Source organism: Chionomys nivalis, chromosome 14 (genome assembly GCF_950005125.1).
Source record: "Chionomys nivalis chromosome 14, mChiNiv1.1, whole genome shotgun sequence".
Taxonomy (NCBI): domain Eukaryota; kingdom Metazoa; phylum Chordata; class Mammalia; order Rodentia; family Cricetidae; genus Chionomys; species Chionomys nivalis.
Window position 1 is genome coordinate 28,110,115 of NC_080099.1, and position 18,975 is coordinate 28,129,089.

The 18,975-nt window shown below is 45.4% G+C and overlaps 1 protein-coding gene across 1 annotated transcript in view; it reads right to left on the reverse strand.

The window, feature by feature from the left end:
• Positions 1 to 1,629: 1,629 nt before the first annotated feature.
• Gramd2b (GRAM domain containing 2B) overlaps positions 1,630 to 18,975 on the reverse strand; it is a 61,181-nt gene continuing 43,835 nt past the window's right edge. The window contains exons 6-14 of the mRNA XM_057789122.1: positions 17,093 to 17,188; positions 13,487 to 13,558; positions 13,312 to 13,392; positions 10,528 to 10,639; positions 9,906 to 10,028; positions 9,243 to 9,330; positions 8,040 to 8,144; positions 7,739 to 7,832; positions 1,630 to 2,789 (exon numbers count right to left, since the gene is read on the reverse strand). Coding sequence (XP_057645105.1) covers positions 2,748 to 2,789; positions 7,739 to 7,832; positions 8,040 to 8,144; positions 9,243 to 9,330; positions 9,906 to 10,028; positions 10,528 to 10,639; positions 13,312 to 13,392; positions 13,487 to 13,558; positions 17,093 to 17,188 — 813 coding nt within the window. The 3' untranslated portion in view covers positions 1,630 to 2,747. The remainder of the gene's footprint in view (positions 2,790 to 7,738; positions 7,833 to 8,039; positions 8,145 to 9,242; positions 9,331 to 9,905; positions 10,029 to 10,527; positions 10,640 to 13,311; positions 13,393 to 13,486; positions 13,559 to 17,092; positions 17,189 to 18,975) is intronic.

Genomic DNA, 18,975 nt, shown 5'->3' on the forward strand with positions numbered 1-18,975 from the left:
TCCGGGCTATCAAAGATGCTGCATTAAGCTGTAGGGGGCAGCCTATGACCGAAACCCCAGCCCCAGGGAAGCTGTGGTAGGGGACGGCAAGCGCGATGCCAGCCTTGGCTCTAGCAGTTAATCTAGCCACAGCATTAGTATCGGGATACATGCTTAGAAGCAGTACATAAGGGGCTGTCAAGATGGCTCAGTGGGTAAAAGAGATTGCTGCCTAACCTAATAACCTGAATTGATTGCTGGGATTCATATGGGGTGAGAATCGACTCCTGCAAGCAGTCACCTGTGCGTCGTGCGCATGCATGCTGCCCCCTCCCATGAGATAATAAAACGGGGGGGGGGGCAGCTCATGAAAGGATATTCTGGGCTGGTGAGATGACAGGAACTCTAACAGGGAGGTATGCAAACGGTGACAAAGTTCCACAATGTACCTTTCTTAAAAACTGCTCAACTGGGCAGTGGTGGTGCACGCCTTTAAACCCAGCACTCGGGAGGCAGAGGCAGGTGGATCGTTCTGTGAGTTCGAAGCCAATCTGGTCTACAGAGTATACCAAGACAATCAGGTCTGTTACACAGAGAAACCCTGTCTCAAAAAAAAAAAAAAAAAAACCAAAAACAAAGCCACACCAAAACCTGTTCTGCTACAGAAAGTTTCCAAGACAGAGGCTGAGTGTGACACGTGGTTTTAATCCCAGTACTTGGAAGGCAGAGGTAGGTAGACCCCTGTGAGTCAAAGAATAGCTTGGTTTATAGCAGGTTCCAGCAAGAGCTACATAATAAGACCCTTTCTCAAAAAAAGAAAAAGAAAAATTCTTCCACATAAAACTGCTATCTACCTAGTTATTGCTTTTTTTTTTTTTTTTTTTTTTTGGTTCTTCGAGACAGGGTTTCTCTGTGGTTTTGGAGCCTGTCCTGGAACTAGCTCTGTAGACCAGGCTGGTCTCGAACTCACAGAGATCCGCCTGCCTCTGCCTCCCAAGTGCTGGGATTAAAGGCGTGCGCCACCACCGCCCGGCTAGTTATTGCTTTAAGATGAATCTGTAGATGGCAGAGCCCTTAACGGTGGGGCCAGGGAGGTCTGAGTGGGTAAAGGTGCTCGCAGAGCAAGTCAGATGACCTAAGTTTGATCCCCGGGAGTTGTGGTTCAGAGAGAACTGACTCCCGGAACCTGCTCTCAGTGACCTCTCGTGTGCACAAATACACACACGCAGATAAAATTCAAAAGAAAACAAAGCAAACCGCGGTACCTGTTAGGAGGGAACTACTGCCCAACAATAGAAGCTTCACCATACCCACACAGGCACTTTGGCCTTGGATAATTTCAGTCCCATGAGTAAAATGGGCAAGAGGATGGCAAACTATCCTGTCTGAGGCTAAACACCTCATAAAATGCCAATTAAACTTAGGATTCAAACACTTATCTACTGAATTCAATGTTCATCTTCTTTCCTTGATACCATTATAATGCCCTCTTTTTTTTTTTTTTTAAATTTTTGAAATAAATCCTCTGTGGCGGCGGCGGCGGGGAGTATAGTATGAAGTTGAGAGTCATAGTGTGGAGGCGAGGTGTAAGCCTTAGGTAAAAGAATTTACAAACCAAGGAAACAGTTAAGTAGAGCGTTTTAGCCAATGAGTATTTATTAAAAGCCCGTGCACCAGGCACAGTTACCCAGTGGGCTGACAAGTTCAAAGGACGTAACCGATCCACTTATTAGCTTATCTGATTAAACAAAGTACATTTCACAGAAATGATTATAAAACGCATTGCAGAGAGAATGGTTTATACTTACAGATCTTACGGTACCCTAAATAATTATTAATAAAAAAAATCCAACCCATACTGTAAGTAAAGTTAGCAAAACCACCACTTATTGCTTTATTGTAGGAGGAGGGCGTTCGATTACCATGGAGTTGAGGGAGTAACACAGACATCCTGGTTCCACACTGCCACCGTAGCCCACTACAATCTTAAGAACAGTACTTTTCCATAGCATAGAAAATCACGATCACAACTTTTGGCTTAAAGATTAGTTTTGGTTTCAGAGCGAATCTGATTCAGTATTTCCGTCTCCCACCTCAAGGATTCCTGATCGGAGGTAGGGACGAATCACACTCCGATTAAGTACTAGACCCAGGGAACAAAACAGCATAACACAAACGGAACATTTAAGTCACTTTATCAGACGTGCTTACAAAACGGAACTGAGAAACTGAAACGCACAGATGAAAGAAATCTGGACATAAAGAGCGGGGGTGGGGTGGGAGGGGGAATAGAGTCAAAAACATAGGGGTTCGAAGCAAGTCTGTTCATTTGGAGCTATTCAGTGCCTTGTTGGAGGCACATGGCTAATTCTTTAAAGGACCATATCGAGTTTGTCGGTCTACGGCGTTCCCCTTAGGTCTGAAGGTGGGTTGGGATGTGAAGGGAGCGAAGAGGAGGCTGGGCAGGGCTGAAAAGCATGGAGTGCAGGGTTTACTGACGCTACAGGCGTCCTCCAGAACCTTGCTCACCTTCCGAGATGGGTCTGTTTTCTTCAGGCAGCAGCAGAGACAAGGTCAACTTTTATTGCACAAAAGCAAAATCATTCCCTTTCCCCCCCTTTTCTGAGCTGAAGACCTCCGAGCGCGAACACAGCTGGATTCTCAGTCTCTTGCGCCTCTGGCCAGCAGGGGGCGCATAACAGACTCTCGGGAAGCACCTTCTTCAAGGGAAAACATGAGGTATTATGTTGGCCCCAGGATCTGGTCACTCAGTCACCATTCTCAAGCAGCTTTTGTAAGTTGTTTTGTATCTTGAAACAATAAAAGAGATGCCATTTTTAGAAATCACAGTATGTATCTTAAGATACTATGGCCGGGAAATGCTAGACCTTATCCTACCTAGAATAAAAAGCTATGCGGAGGTTAAATTTAAATAAAGCTCCACCCTGTGTTTTTAACTAGCCTCATGATGTTTAGCAATTCTATTACATGTTGCTGTGCATAACATCCACAGAAAACTGGCTTCCAGAAAGACCAACTACCCCACGGTCGACAGTCCTCAGTTGGGTATTAAAATGCTCTCAGAAAACACAGAATAGGTGAGTTTTAAGGAATTCAGAGCAAGAGATTCTGAACCAATATTATGATCGGGTAGAGAACCCTGTGGATAAAAAAAGACATACTCTACGGCCTGGTATTTGTGTCCCCCCCCGACAAAACTCATGCTGAAATGGAACCCCCAAAGTCCTGCGCTGGTGGTATTTTAAGGTGGGGCTTCACTAAAAGTTGCATTAGAGGCTTGGTAATAAGCGACAACCAAGGTTAGCAAGCTCATTCTGTCTCACCATGGCATCGCCATCAGCAGGAAGTCCTTCACTAGGTATGCCCTCCCTACTTTGAACTTTCCAACCTCCGGAACGGAAAGCTTAAGAAACCCCTTCTCTTTATAAACGACCCGATCGCAGCATCCAGGGATAGACAGCACTACAGACCAAACTAAGACCCTGCTCGGAGGAGTCTACGATATCCTACAGGCAGGCAGGCTCGGGGTAAGCAGGAAGAAAGGGTCTCTAGGATGAGGGTGAGGTACCGATGGATTCTCGCCTTGACTGTGTCATCCCATATACAGGCTGGGTCTGCAGACGAAACTGAGGGCAAGGGAGGAGGAAGTCACGTACACAGGTAGCAAGGGACTCAAATTTAGGTTCTTCCTACTGTATCATTCTACCATCAGTGCCCCTTCCAGTCCTAAGAAAATTTCTACTTCTTTACCCATTTTTAAAAAAATATTCCTCGGGGAGAGGGGTTGCTGGAGAGATTGTTTAGTATGTAAGAGAATTTTTTGCTCTTGCTGAGGACCTTGGTTTGGTTGCCAGCAGCCATATCAGGGGCTTTCAACTTCCTGCAACTCCAGTTCCGGGTGATGTAATGCCCTCTTCTGCCTCAAGGGGGCACTTGCACACATGTATTGCACATACATACATGCAGGCAAACACTTGTCCACTAAAGTAAAAACACATCTGAAAGCATTCTGAGCTGGTGAGATGGCTCAGCAGATGTCATAGCTAGCTTCACTGTCACCTCGACACTTATCTGGAGACACCTGGGAAAAGGGAACCTGAGTTGAGGGAACCCTGCCTGTGAGACATTTTCTTTCTTTTCTTTTCTTTTTTTTTTTTTTTTTGGTTTTTCGAGACAGGGTTTCTCTGTGGTTTTGGAGCCTGTCCTGGAACTAGCTCTTGTAGACCAGGCTGGCCTCGAACTCACAAAGATCCGCCTGTCTCTGCCTCCTGAGTGCTAGGATTAAAGGCGTGCGCCACCACCGCCCAGCCTCTTTCTTTTTTTTTTTTAATTAATTTTTTCTCATTTATTTTATATACCGACCATAGTCCCCCCCCCCCTCTCCCGTTCCCTCCTGAGACATTTCTTAATTGTTACTTGATGTAGGAAGACCCAACTCAGGGGGCAATGCCATTCCTACACAGGTGAGCCTGGGCATACGAGACGTAACTAAGATCTGAGCTCCTAGCACCCAAAATGATAGCTCACTACTGTCTGTAACTCCAGTTTTGAGATGTGTGTGTTTGTGCGTGTGTGTGCTTCCAACTCCCTCTTCTGGCCTCTCTCTATATTGCATATATGAGGTGCAAATACAAACAGAGTCAAAACACTCAGATACATAAAATAATTTTTAAAAAAAACTAAAAAAAATGGTGGGGAGAGATGCCTCAGTGGGTCAGAGTACTGGCTGCTTTTGCAGAGGACCTGGTTTTGATTTCCAGCATCCACACACTGGCTTACAATTGTCTGTAACTGCAGCTACAGGGCATCTGGTACTCTCTTCTGTTCTCCCTAGGCACCAAGCCCACACGTGGTGCTTGCATACACACGCACACAAAATACTCAGACACATAAAATAAAATAAGTCTCAGAAAGAGAGAAAGGCTGGCTGGGTGGTGGTGGCGCACACCTTTAATCCCAGCCCTCAGGAGGCAGAGGCAGGTGGATTTCTATCAGTTCGAGGTCAGCCTGGTCTACAGAGTGAGTTCCAGGATAGCCAGAGTTACACAGAGAAACCCTGTCTTGAAAGAAGAAAGAGAGAGAGAAAGAAAGGTAACTGAGCAAGCTAGCGGGCAGCATTTCCTCCCTCATGGCCTCTGCTTCAGCGCCTTCCCTGGATGATGGACTGTAAGCTGAAATGAGACCGCAGTGCCCCCCCCCCCCCCCGCCGCCCAGTTGCTACTGGTCAGTGTTCTATTATGGCAGCAGAGAAGCAAAGTAGGACAGGGACCTCTATCACTTTGCCTGTGACTCTCACAAAGGCCCTGCAGTAATTCTCAACTCTAGACTAGAAGCTTAGGGGCTAGTTCTGGCTGTCAAGCCAGACAACCTGTGTTTGAACCCTGGAACCCACATTGACTCCCACAAATTGTCTTCTGACTCCCATGTGTGCGCTGTGGTATCGCAGGTATGCACACATGCAAGCTTGTGAGTACACACACACACACAAATAAATGTGGAAAAAAAAAGCAAACAATGCCAGGTAGTGGTGGCACATACCTTTAGCCCCAGAAATCAGGAGGCCAAGGCAGGCAGATCTCTGAGTTTGAGATCAGCCTGGTCTACAAGGTGAGTTTCAGAACAGCCAGGGATACACGGAGAGAGACCCTGTCTTGAAAAATCAAACCAAACCAAACCAAACCAAACCAAACCAACCAGAGAGAGAGAGAGAGAGAGAGAGAGAGAGAGAGAGAGAAACAAAACCACAACACAAACAAAAGAGATAAATACGCAGCAACTGACAGCCAAAACTCCAGCGGCCAATAAATCTATTAAATGCTGATTCTCAGGAGTATTAGAAAATATAAATAGGGGCCATGGAGATGGCTCCCTGGGTAAAAATGCAGGCAGTGCAAGTCTATTGAACTTCAGTTCTGTTCCTGGGACCCACTAAAGAAAGAACTGACTCCCAAGAGTTGTCCTCTGACCCCTACAGGTGTTCAGGGACCCATGCGCACACACTCCTTATACTTCCTCACATCGCATAATAATAAACAGAAAATAGAAAGAAAATTCATAACGGGATTCAATTTCACGGTGTCAGATGGGTGGTCAGGGCCAGTGTGACGTGACTGAGAACGTGGGGCACCTGAGTGCAGACTTTGTGGTACTCGAAGGGAAGGTTACCCTTGGATTTCCTGTGAAGGTAACTTAGGGGGGCAGGGACAATGAACAGAAACAGGGGAACAGAGCTGCGGAATGACCATGAGGTTTAGATAGGACCAGTCTCTTACAGCAGAAAGAAATTGCGGTAAAGAGCTGAGTCATGCCTCAGGCTTTCCCACAGTGCATCTCGGTCGGCCTTTTCATTCCCGGTCTGTGCCAGGCCACAGCTCAAGCGCCTCTGGGAACATTTTGCCCCAAATCTTTTTACAGACTCTGCTTTGGGATGCACGTGGGCTCCCTTCATTTCCAGCAGTTTCTCTAGCCGCCCAGCTGGGCGTGGCTTGAGCCCCACACAGACGTGCCAACTGCGGATGGGGAACAAATCTTTCTGCGGTGTCCAGGCAGGCCTGGGCTTGGCACAGGCGGAGGGAGAAAGGCGAGGGAAGGCGAAAGGAATCTGTGTGCTTCCGATCCAAAGGACAGCATTTACAAGTCAGAAGGAGCGAAATTGAAAAACAACAGTGCCCCCGACTCTGGAGAGCCCCAGATAAAGCATTGGGGCAAAACCAAAGGAGTTACCAGATGGGAAAGGACGGTAATGTTTGAAAGGAGAAATAAAGGAGTGTATCTCTAGGACAGTTATGAATTACCCTCTCCTCATCCATCCTCTTACCAAATCAAATCTAAGAATGAAGCTAAGGACAGAGTTGATCCAGGGAAGATATTCTGGAGATAGAAGCATATGAGCAGTAAATCAGAAGGCAGATTTACTTATTGTTAGGATTGAACCCACACTCTCTTGAGTGCTAAAGACACTTTCTACCACTGAGCCAATCCCAAGCAGAGGATCCCCCACCCCCCCAAGACAGGATTTCTCTGTGTAGCCTAGATCTCACTCTGTAGACCAGGCTGGCTAGAACTCAGAGATCCTCTTGCCTCTGCCTCCCAAGAGCTAGGATTAAAGGCATTTGTCACCATACCCAGTTTTTTTTTAAAAAATGATTTTATTCATTATTGTATTTTATGTGCCTTGGTGCTTTGTTTGCACATACATACATGTCTATGTGAAGGTGTCGGATCTCCTGGAATGGGAGTTACAGACAGGTGTGAGCTGTCATGTAGAAGCTAGGGATTGAACCCATGTCCTCTGGAAGAGCAGCCAGTGCCCTTACCTGCAGAGCTGTGTCTGCAGCCCCTAAAGCAAGCAGCAGACTTCTAACCACAATGTGGCCAGTGGTTCAAATTCTAGGCCCCCAGATAACAGCCTTCTACCCAGAGCAAGGTAATGTAAAACTTTATTTCTTATGAGCCAAGGAAGTGACAGAAATTAAATACAATATTCACGGGAGTGGAGTCTCCACTCTGCGGCGAGTCAGGAGTCTCTAGTTGGCTCCCTAATGCATCTCTCCACGAACTCCAGTGCCAGTGATCACTGACCAGTGGTCTGATGTCCAGCCAGGGACACAAATGATGGAGAAACCTGATCATCATTTTGTGGGGAGATTAAATTCTGTTTCTTTATGGAACTAAAGTGGCCAGTGGTCATCGAAAGGAATGACCAGGCTGCTCCTGTACTCGGGAAAGATCGACTTACCTTTTCTAATTTCACTATGTTAGCTGTAAGCTCCTGGCAGAGGGCCTCCACATTTAACTGCACTTGTGATCCCAGTCCTGATGGGACTGGCTGCCTGTAGGGAAAAAGAGAAACATCAGTTAGAGCAACCATGGCAAAGAAAGGCATGGGTTGTTAAGTTTGAATAGAAAACCACAGGCTAGAGGAGAGGACCGGCGAGTGCTTCATACAGAACGGTTTCTTGGTGTTTCCCAAGGAGGACTCTAAACTTAGGACAGCTGTTACGCTAATCCAAAGAGCAAGCACTGGGAAGCCATCTTACTCAGTATTGTAGGGCTCCACAATGGACGTCAGGGACCCCAGGCGCTCCTCCAGAGTGTTAATTCTGTGTCTCATGTAGAAGGTCGAGATGATCAGTGCACAGACACTAGAGGGGCAACGAGACATTTCCAATACGTTACTGGCCAGGAACCGACGTTTAAAAATCAATGAACTCAGAGCCATTCTTTTTCTACTTTGGGAGCATTTTCAAAAATAATCAAAGGCCTGGGAGACTTTAATAAGGTCTAAGTGGAGGGGCTGAAGAGATGGCTCAGCAGTTAAGAGCATTGGCTGCTCTTCCAGAGGACCTGGGTTCGATTCCTGGTACCCACAGGGTAGCCCACAGCCATCTGTAATTCCAGTTCCAGAGGATCCAATGCCTTCTGGCCTCCATGGGTGCCAGATGTGCATGTGGTGTATAGACATACATGCAGGCAAATCATTCAAATGAAATAAAAAATAGAAAAGTAATAATAAAAAAATAAAACGAAAGAAAATGGAAAGTTTATTATAAAATTTCACAGCAAGGGTACTTAAAATCCTGGTACCCACGTTCTCAAAGAGAAAAAAAAAAAAGGCCATTCTTATAGGATTGCTCAAGGCCAGAACTAAGCAGGATGGCTAAGCCGAAACTCCCATCCCTTTTAGCACTCTCTTCCTCCGGTCCAGGAGCCTGAGCAGAAAGCAGCAAACTCTGTTCCCTGGAGAGTCCCAAATTCCTTGCTTTAATGGGCACCAGATGAACATATCTATCCCCCTCCGGTATGAGAGACATTCTAGACCTGAACTAGCTCTTCTCAGAAAAGCAATGGAGTTTTGAAGCTGATTGAAATGCTAAAAAAAGAGTCTGGGCCTAAGTTGTCAGTAAAATCTTGAAGCTATTTTGGCTTCAGTTCCGAAGAAGTTGAACACCCAGAACAATAAATAAACAGAACAAAGATGCTTCGGGAGTTACTGACTGTGGCTCAGTCCTCGGTTCTGTGGCTGGTTCAGCACACTGATTCTGAAAAGCTAACCTAAGCCTGAGGGGGGAGGGGCATTATTAAAAAAACATCCAAGAAGGAAAAGGAAATTGCCAAGAAAAATATGTGGGTTATGTCAGCACCGGTGGGATTTACAATGACTTTTGGCAACATGAAGACATTATTCATCGGCAAAACAGGATCATTTGCATAAACCACTTAGAGTGAACACATCTACTTACATAACTGCATAGAATATAAGAATGTGGCGGAGAGTTGGGCATTTCTGAGACTTGATGCTATGCAAAACACTGATAGCTTCTGACGGGCCTGTTGAGGGGAAACCAAAAGAGCAACAATTTAGCACCCCAGTATACCTCTTTCACTTAACAGTATTTCAACAGGGAAGAGGTACTTGAGACAGGTTCATTCCCAGGTGGAAGGGAAGTTTAGTGGAAGCCTCCTCCTTGGTATTTTAACCAGTAGGTTCATTTTTTTTTCCCAAGTCATTTTATCTAGTAATATATATTTGACAGGCTTCCTCCTGCCAAGTATTGTATTGGGTGGTGGTTGGGTCAATGTTACAATGTAACCCCATTATTATTATTACTATTATTATTATTATAGTTAATAAGTAAGAAACAAGCCAGTAACGAGTTTTACCACCAACTTTTGGTTCATAATTTCCAAGTATTGAGACTAATGTGGCAACTTCCACCATGACCCCCGGTAAAGTCCAGAACCAGGAACTAACTATTATTGAATTAGTAAGTGGGATTTGACATGCAGATACCAAAAGGAGGAAGGAAGCGAGGGACCCTGGGAGGCAACCATGGTGTGAAGCACTTGGGCTCTTTACTGGCTACCAACAGAAGTCTCTTTCCCACCCATACCCTGCTCCTCACCATGCGCAGGCAGGCTCTTGGCTTTCCCATCTGGCGCTCTGTTCCCGTGCGCATCTGTCCGAGGTGGTTTTGCTTCTCCCTTGGTGACGTTCAGAACTGTCTGGGACTCGGTCACGTGGAAGTCTGTCAAGAAAATGAAGCGAGGTCAGTTTGCTCCCCAGTACATTTAAAAATCCTAGGATCAGCTACAAAACCCGTGATTCCTTTATCTACGCGATGGTCACGTTGTGAAGCTCTCAGGAGTGGGATGTGGGGCCCGGAGACTGAAAGACAGAGTTCACCAGGAAATAAAATGATGCAGGGTCACGGGGTCGGCATCCACAGGTACAAAGTATGCAATAGTCTCCTATTTATTACTAAGACTGACATAGGTGAGAAACCTCACGCTGATCTCTGTCAGCCACCCTAGCTTATCAGCGTAAGAGATGTTTGTCAAATATGGACAAAGGAGATGGATTTTGCCACAGAGGAAATTCTCTTCCTTAGGATCCCTCTCCCCAGATTTCCTTTGCAACCGTTAACTGGGAAGAGAAGGGTGGGCTTGGTTTTGTGTTTTGAAGAAGGCGAGGGAAGGGTGTTTTGTGGGGCATGGAACTTGAATCGGGACACAATTTCCCCAGACCTCGGGAGTTCTCGGACTCTGGAGTCTGGGAGCCGGAGCTGCTATATCCTTCCATGTCTTGCCTTCGTCGTCGAACCACTCCATCCAGGTCTGAGAATTCATCATTGAAATCCTGAGGGGAGACAGCGAAGTGAGGAGACAGGCAGGCTTTTGTAAACTCCAGCAGCCTTGCTTAGGCCTGACCCATAAAATATGGAAATGAAGCATGGGTTACCACACCCACTAGGATTTTCCTAACCTGGGAGTATCTGGTTACGGAAACTGAGACTCTTCTGCATGGTTAGAATTCTATTAACAAATAGCACACGCTGGGTAGAAACAAATACCTAGAGAAAGCACTGGATGGCTGGTAAGAGACTGAGAAGCTGCCAGTGGCAGACTGAGAATCTCAGGAGCACTGGGCACCGAAGAATCTGACTGCCGCAGACAGCGTGAGAGAAGCAGAGTGGACAGACAGCTTAAACCCATTCAAATATGTAGACAAAAGTATTGCAAATTATAATTAAAAAAAATGACAGTGGGCACAGGAAAGGAAAAAAAAAATCACTGCCAGCAAATCAGACTGAAAAAAAGGCTGCAACCTTTAAAGTTAGATCCGATCAGGGTTGGCTATGGTCCAGGGGACAGGAAGTGGACAGGGAGAAAAGGTCACCCAGCAGAGGCGTTTTAATTTGTATTCTATTGGCTTCCTTGAAGTGTTTAAGACTAAGGAGACACTTGGTGTTCCCAGCTGGCCCTGGCAAAGGCAGAATTAGGCTGAGCTCTTAACAGTTTAGCAGCCAACTGTGGAAATACTCATCTGGTAAGCAAACGAGCATCTTTTGTGTTTGAGTTTGCTGTCTTTGGGTCACCTCAACATTCATTAGATTCCTTACAATGATGTATAGGGGAAAGAAAGCTGAAAATTTGATTGAATGATTTATACTTAATTTAGCTCTTGGAGAGAGGGTCTCCATCTATATCAGGCTGGTCTCAAAGTCTCAATGTAAACTGAGAATGGCCTTTAACCTTGGACCCTCCTGCCTCAACCCCTACCGGTATGAGCCACCATGCCTGCTTTGTTTGGTGCTGGGGACATGTTCCATGGCTTTGTGCTACAGCCCAGTTTGAAAAGTGAAGAACCCGAGTCTCTTCAACTTAATCATACAGGCTCAATGTGCGTGGGGCAGCGTGCAAAATGCCTGGCACACAGGGATCCAGTGACTCGCCCACCCATGAGGCGAGGCTAGCATTTCAGTGGATGAAAGAAGTGGCTCAGATGGGAAGGAACTTGCCTGAGGATAGACCCCAGCTGGGTGGGCTCAGGCTGGACACCGTGTTTGCTGAATTCTAAGGCATCTTGTGTGTACTTGGTACCGCCCAGGGCTGTGGATCATCATGATGACTGAAGAGGATGGAAATCCCCTCTAATTTGAGAAGCCTCAGGAAATGCAGTCATGGGACACATAGCCTCTTGTGTTTGTTTTTGTCATAACGATATTAAGGTCCATCCGTGTGGTAGCATGTATCAGCACTTCAGTTCCTTTTTATGAAGGGTAAATACTCCATTGTATACTATATTAAAGACCTTCCGTTAATTAGCTAAAGGACATCAGGGTTTTGTTCTACTTTGGGGCTGTTATGAAAAATACTGCTATAAACATTTCTTTTTGCTTTTGAGACAAGGTTTTGCTATGTATTTCTAGCATGGCCTGTGTAGCCCTGTCTGGCCTAAAACTCACAGCAATCCTCTTGTTTTAGCTCCCCAAGTACTGGGATTATAGGTATATGCCACCACATCAAGATAAACTTTATTGTTCAAATTTTTATGTGAACATGTTTTAATTACTAGCTTTTCAAAATGCAAAAAAAGATTCATAGATGTTGAAACTATGGGTTTTTTATTTTTATTTTTACTTTTTAAAGACAGGGTTTCTCTGTATAGCTCTGGCCGGAACTCACTCTGTAGACCAAGCTGGCCTCAAACTCAGAGATCCACCTGCCTCTACTTCCTAAGTGGTGGGATTAAAGGAGTGCGCCACCACCACCTAGCTGAAACTATGAGTTTGTATTGCTTGGCTCAAGGCAAACATTTATCAATAATCAGTGTGGGGTCAATGGTTTATACGATTTTGTTAGACCTCTCCTGGAAAAACAAAATTCTATTATTGATCAGTATCGCGTACAAATGGGAGATACCACTGGAGGTTTCGCAGTGGTCTACGAAGTCCAAGAGAACCCTAATAGCTCTACCTGCCATCGGAGCATAACAGCTTTGCCTACTCATTTCTGATTTTGCCTCATTTTTCCTAAGTTGAAGTCTCTGAAGGCAAGAACTGGTTCTAATTTTCCCTGGTTTCTGATAGTGTACACAATATGGTACCCTGCACAGACCTTTGTGAGCTGAGCCTGCCTCAAAGAGATGTGTGAGTTTCTTTAAAGGAGCATTGTGTCTGGAACGCGGCTTAGTGGAGAATGCTTGGCGAGTATGTGTGAGGCCCTGGGTTTGACCCCCTCACCCCAGCACCACACACAACAAAGCTGATAAGCAAACGAAGCAAGATCTTATGCACCTTCAGTCTCGCGACCACATTTCTTCTCTGTATAGAACAACCTGTAGATTACTAGAAAAAAAGTTAGTGGTCTCCTCTGGTTCCTCTGCTTCTGGGGAGACAAGCTGTGCTCTGCCGTTGTCCCCAACTACACTGGTCAGGAGTTCTTCCAAGCCCTGACTGTGGTGTGCGCACAGGGTACTGTGGCTCCATCCTTGGCTCATGCATTTAGATCAGTCTCGGGTCAGCTTACCAGAGGCAGAGACGAAGGGCGAACTGTCTCGAAACTATTTCCAATAGAAGATGGGTTGGGGCTGTTACCGACACTGGTGTTCTGAAAGCACAGGAACAAAATGAAAACCCAGATCAACTACAGATGTTAAGAAATACTGAAGAAAGAAGGCATAGAGTTCTGACGTCGCACGTACCTCCAAGTGTCCACACACAGATTTGAGCAGTTTGTATGTTGAGTCTCTGGAGAGCAGGGAAACGAATATGTACTGGAAAATGAAGTGCAATCAAGAGTTTAGAGTTCAAAACGTACTCGTCATGTAGGGTTTGCGTTTTCTTATATAAATTTTAAAATTACATTTAGTGTATATGTGTGTACATGCATGCTCACATGTGTGCCATGGTGTCCCTGTGGAAATCAGAGGACAATTCTTTTCACCATGTGGTCTTAAGGATTTGTGGTAAAGACATGCCTTTACCAGCCGAGCCATCTTTTTGGCCCTTAGCGTTTATATTTTCAAATGACAAAGACCTTCACTTCAATTATATAACCTCGTTTTTTTTCACCTGAACATTCAATTTTTTATTTTCTTTCTTGAATAAAACAAGTACATTCCCCATGTGTCTTTTTTTTTTCCCTTGGGGAGGCAGGGTCTCATGTGACCCAGGCTGGTATTAAACTCGCTATCAGCTGAAGATGATCTTGAACTCTTGATAGTTCTGCCTCCACCCTCTTCAAGTGCAGAGATCACAGGTGGCCACCACCATTCCGGTCTACATGATGCTGGGGACTGAACCCAGGGTTTCACGCTGCTAGACAAAGCACTCTCCCAACGGAGCCACACCTCCAGCTCCTTTTTTTTTTTTTTTTGTTGGAGACAGGGTTTCTCTGTGGTTTTGGAGCCTGTCCTGGAACTAGCTCTTGTAGACCAGGCTGGTCTCGAACTCACAGAGATCCGCCTGCCTCTGCCTCCCAAGTGCTGGGATTAAAGGCGTGCACCACCACCGCCCGGCATACCTCCAGCTCCTTATACCCCACATATCACAGTATAAAACCTCAAAACTCAATTTAACCATAATTTTAAAAAATGGAGCAAAATGAAGGCTCCCAAAGGATGACATGGGTGCCCCCTAAAAACAGAGATGGGAGGGCAGGGCACTGAGGCAAGGCTGGTGATACAGGCTGGGTCCTCCAAAGCCCCCTCCCCTCTAAAGCATTTTGTTTCTGAAGGTATTTTGTGCATCCTGGAGGAGGCCTGTTTTTTCTGCTCTGACCTAGATTTCTGGAGTAAACGTCCCAGCAGCTCTAACAGGGTTGCTCTTGTTCCTGTGAATTCCAGGTTCTTCCTTGAACTCATATCGAGATTCACCCCCCTGACCCTGATGCTTGTGAGTTATGGAGGAAAGAATTAAAATCAAAGCTAGCCAAATATTTTGGAAGCAAACGACATATGGAAAGATTTCACGTCTGTGTAAATGGTACATCTACAAGATTTGAAAAGCTGCGATTTTCTCATGGGTGTGTCATGGAGTCTTTTCAGACTGAGTTTGACCAATTCCTCTCATTGGCTACCGAGTGATGCAATCTCCAAGTCAGTATCACTGCATTCCAGAGTAAGGGCACTGTGGGCTCCAGCTACTGGACAGATCTAGGTGCAGAGCTAGCTCTGAAACTATTAGATAATATTAGAGTTAACAATGGGAAATCGCTCAAGCACGCTTTCCGTATGGGGTGCGTACAAATAAATCAGAAAACAGAGAAAGCCCTTAATGTACACCTGGCTGTTGGGAGCTGTGAACCCCTCCAGATCCTGTAATGCTTGCAGCTGCTCTGAGCACGAGACCCTCAGGAGTTCCTGATGGCAGGAGAGTGGTTTCTGGTGCATTTGGCTGGGACGTGGCTATCAGTTAAGGATCTCTATTTAAGTGGCTCTGGTACACAATAGGGAAGGCATTCCTGTTTCAAGGATGACCTGTGTCTCTGTCTCTGTGTGTTTGTGTGTTTCAATCTCCAGTCCCTTGCCCAGTTCATGAACTGTATGGTCGCGCACAGAGCGCAGACGGGAGTGGTGCGCTACACCTGGCAAAGAGTAAGTGCTTGGTAGCTATTTGTATTGAAAAAAAAAAAGCATGTTAATTTGTTTTCTAGCTTATAAGAATCTCTATCTATCTATCTATCTATCTATCTATCTATCTATCTATCTATCTATCTATCTACTATCTATCTATCATCGATCTATCGATCTATCTATCATCTATCTATCTATCTATCTATCTATCTATCTATCTATCTATCTATCTATCTATCTATCTATCTCTCTATCTATAACATTTGTCTAACCTACTACATAATCCAGTCTGGCTTCAAACTTATGATTCTCCTGAGTTAGCTCCTAAGTACAGAGATTAGAGATGTGCACACTTGGCCAGAATAGCTGTTTTTTTTCCTTTCTCACTCATACTCAGTTATCTAGTACAGAAGTTCAAAGTAGCCTTTACGCTTTCACAGAAAGAATAGGTGAAACAAACGTCTAAATGGAAATGTTTCTGGCTGTACGTGTTCAGGGCAGCCTAGTTCAGGAGTTAGTCCAGCACCTTGGAACAGAAGAGAAGCTGTGTGTGTGTGTGTGTGTGTGTACGTGTGTCTATGTATGTACATATGAGCATGTGTGTGAGCATGTGTATGTGTGAGCATGTGTGTGCATATGAATGTATGTATGTGTGTATGAGCATGTGTATATGTGAGCATGTATGTGTGAGCATGTGTGTGTGAGCATGTGTGTGTGCATATGAGCATTGTGTGCGAGCATGTAATGTGTGTGTGTGCGCATGTTGTGCTGCATGTTCAGAGGATAACGTGCTGGACTCAGTTCTCTCCCATCACCTGGGTCCTGGGCATGGAACTCAGATCTTTAGGCTTGGTGGCACGCCTGGCTCACATTTGGATTAGAAAAAAATCTCAAATTAATTCATTTAATGTGTGTGTGCATGCACATGTATGCTCGAGTGCATGTGTGCATGTGCCTGTCACCTGTGATTGTGGACCAAACTTAGGCTGTTAGGCTTTGTCAGTCCCTTTACTTGCTGAGCCGCTGCACTAGCCCAGGTTTCTCTCTCTCTCTCTCTCTCTCTCTCTCTCTCTCTCTCTCTCTCTTTCTCTTGTTTGTTTCTGTTTTTAACACAAGGCCTCTCTCTGTAGCCCTGGCTGTTCTGGAACTTGTGATTTAGACCAGGCTAACTTTGAACTCGCAGAGTGCCGGGATGAAAGGCATGGACCACCACACCAAGTCCAAGCTTTTATTTCCTTTTCCCTTTTAAACTTAGTTTTAATCTATTATTATTATTACAAGCATGTATATGTGTGTATGATACATGCGTGGACATATGCATACTACAGTGTACACATGTAGAGGTCAAAGCACTGTGTTTGGGAGTTCTCTCTTTCCATTTTGGGATCTGGGGACTGAATGCGAGCTGTTAGGCTTGCACAGTTAGCACTCTTACCCACGAAGCCATCTTGCCAGGCTTCTGCGTCTGTGTTTAAAGAATAAATCTTTTATTGGTGTCAACTGGATGGCGAGGGGAACTCTGTTAGCACACAGTAGGTTCCACGCATCCGACATACTTTTCAGAGTTGTCCTAGGCACGATGCATGTTTAGTGTTTGTCTACGCTGATGTTCCTGCAAATTTGCTATTGAAACGCATTAATTATAACAGAGCCTCACAAGATCAAGAGTAGCAAGCGAAGGAGAAGAAAACAACAACAGACAACGCAAAGGTCGCCCCGTGCTGCTGTACTCACCCTGTCTGTCACTGTCGCGATGATCAGGGCATTTGGCACCAGAAGGGCAGTTTTGGTTTTCTTTATCAGGGTGACCGAGAAGGCGGGGATAGAGATCTGAAACAGAACCATCCAGTCAACGCCAGCTCAGACCTGACACAGCGTTTCAGATCTACACCTGAAGCAGCGGGTTTCAGGAGGAAGAGTGAAGCTGGGAGCGGTGGGGACATCACTGAGCTGTTCAGACTGGGGTTTCTAAAGCCACAGGGCATGCCTGGGACGTTCTAGACAAGGTAACAGAACACAGCATCTACCCTGATGTCCATGCAGCAGAGCTCAAGGCTGCACGGAGGCCTAGCACTTATGGGATCTGCTCCGGACTCGGTTTTGGGGCTGAACACATGTGGGTGGGGAAAACATGCTGGACAGAAGTCTTTTTTTTTTTTTTGGTTTTTCGAGACAGGGTTTCTCTGTAGCTTTGGTGCCTGTCCTGGAACTAGCTCTTGTAGACCAGGCTGGCCTCGAACTCACAGAGATCCGCCTGCCTCTGCCTCCCGAGTACTGGGATTAAAGGCGTGCGCCACCACCACCCGGCTGGACAGAAGTCTTGAACCTGAATTTAGTCCCGTACTATTTACATACCTGCTCAGCCTGACACGCCATCCATGCAAAGCTTCTCCCTCCAGATTTACAAGTACCAATAGCCTTTCTTAATACTCAGAAGGTTTTTTTCTGAATTAAATAAGATAAGGTGCGGAGGACATTCAGTGCTGAACAAAACCTTTCTCTAGGTTCCTCATTTGTCTCATGGAATCAAAATGAACAACAGGTTCATTTCTGGCTCAAATCAGAAGTAATAACAATTCTTAGTTATCAGGTGAGGCTGCCATTTAACTATGCCAATCAGGTAAGGCTTTGATATCAGATCGTGAAATCTGTTCGGAGGCATACAGACATGGCTCATTCAAGGTCCTGCACATCAGACCTTATGAACGTTGGAATCTGAACTGATCTCATCCAAAACAGTCGCTTCCTCCCATATGATATAAGAATACACCAGACGACACAGAGAACAGTGACCGCCATTGTTTTGTGGCAAGTGAAAGTGATAATATCACTGTGAACCCTCACAAGTGGTATGGTTTTCCAAATAATGATTTGACTCGATGCCTAGGTGCACACACCTACTTGAACGTGTATTTTATAAAAACATGTCACGCATTCTGAGTCACTGGGTCAGTGGGGAGGAGGAGGGCCTTGTGTTGGTTCTGTTAGTTTGAAGGAATAAAAACAAATTCTTAGTTTTAAATATCTGCATTTACACTTGTGTCTGAGATGGGTTATCCCTCTGCTCCGAGGCATTCTGGGAAGGAAGATGGAAGAATGAGGGACCGAGCGCACTTAGACACTTTTCTAAAAACTATTGTTTTCACCCACAAACATTCTCAAGGGCAAGGGATAACTCTGGAGAAGTAGAACTTGAGATCCACTAAGATGACGATGGTATCAGAACGAGTCCAGTTTGGTTTCCCAGCACACAGTGACAAGGGTAATAGGTTCAGGCTTCTCTGGGGCAGAAGAGAGCCAGAAGGAATCTTAATCATCTGTCCCATGACTGTAAAATCAGAGCCAAATCAGAGTGGGCTTCCAATGAGACAAGATGGAACGTGACATACATACGCCTGTTAATTTGACCGCCATCTGAAAACACCGCACCAGTAACACGTGTTTCAGAGTAGGCGTTTAGAAAGGTCCCTTTGGAGACCAAACTGGAAGCCCTTAATCTTATTAGATCATGTTGGACCGAGGTCCGTTGACCCTTGAGGGAATTCTGCAAGACCTTGAAAGCCCAAACCTCTTTGACACCATCTTTGGGGTGGGAAGAGATAGACAAACCTGGTCCT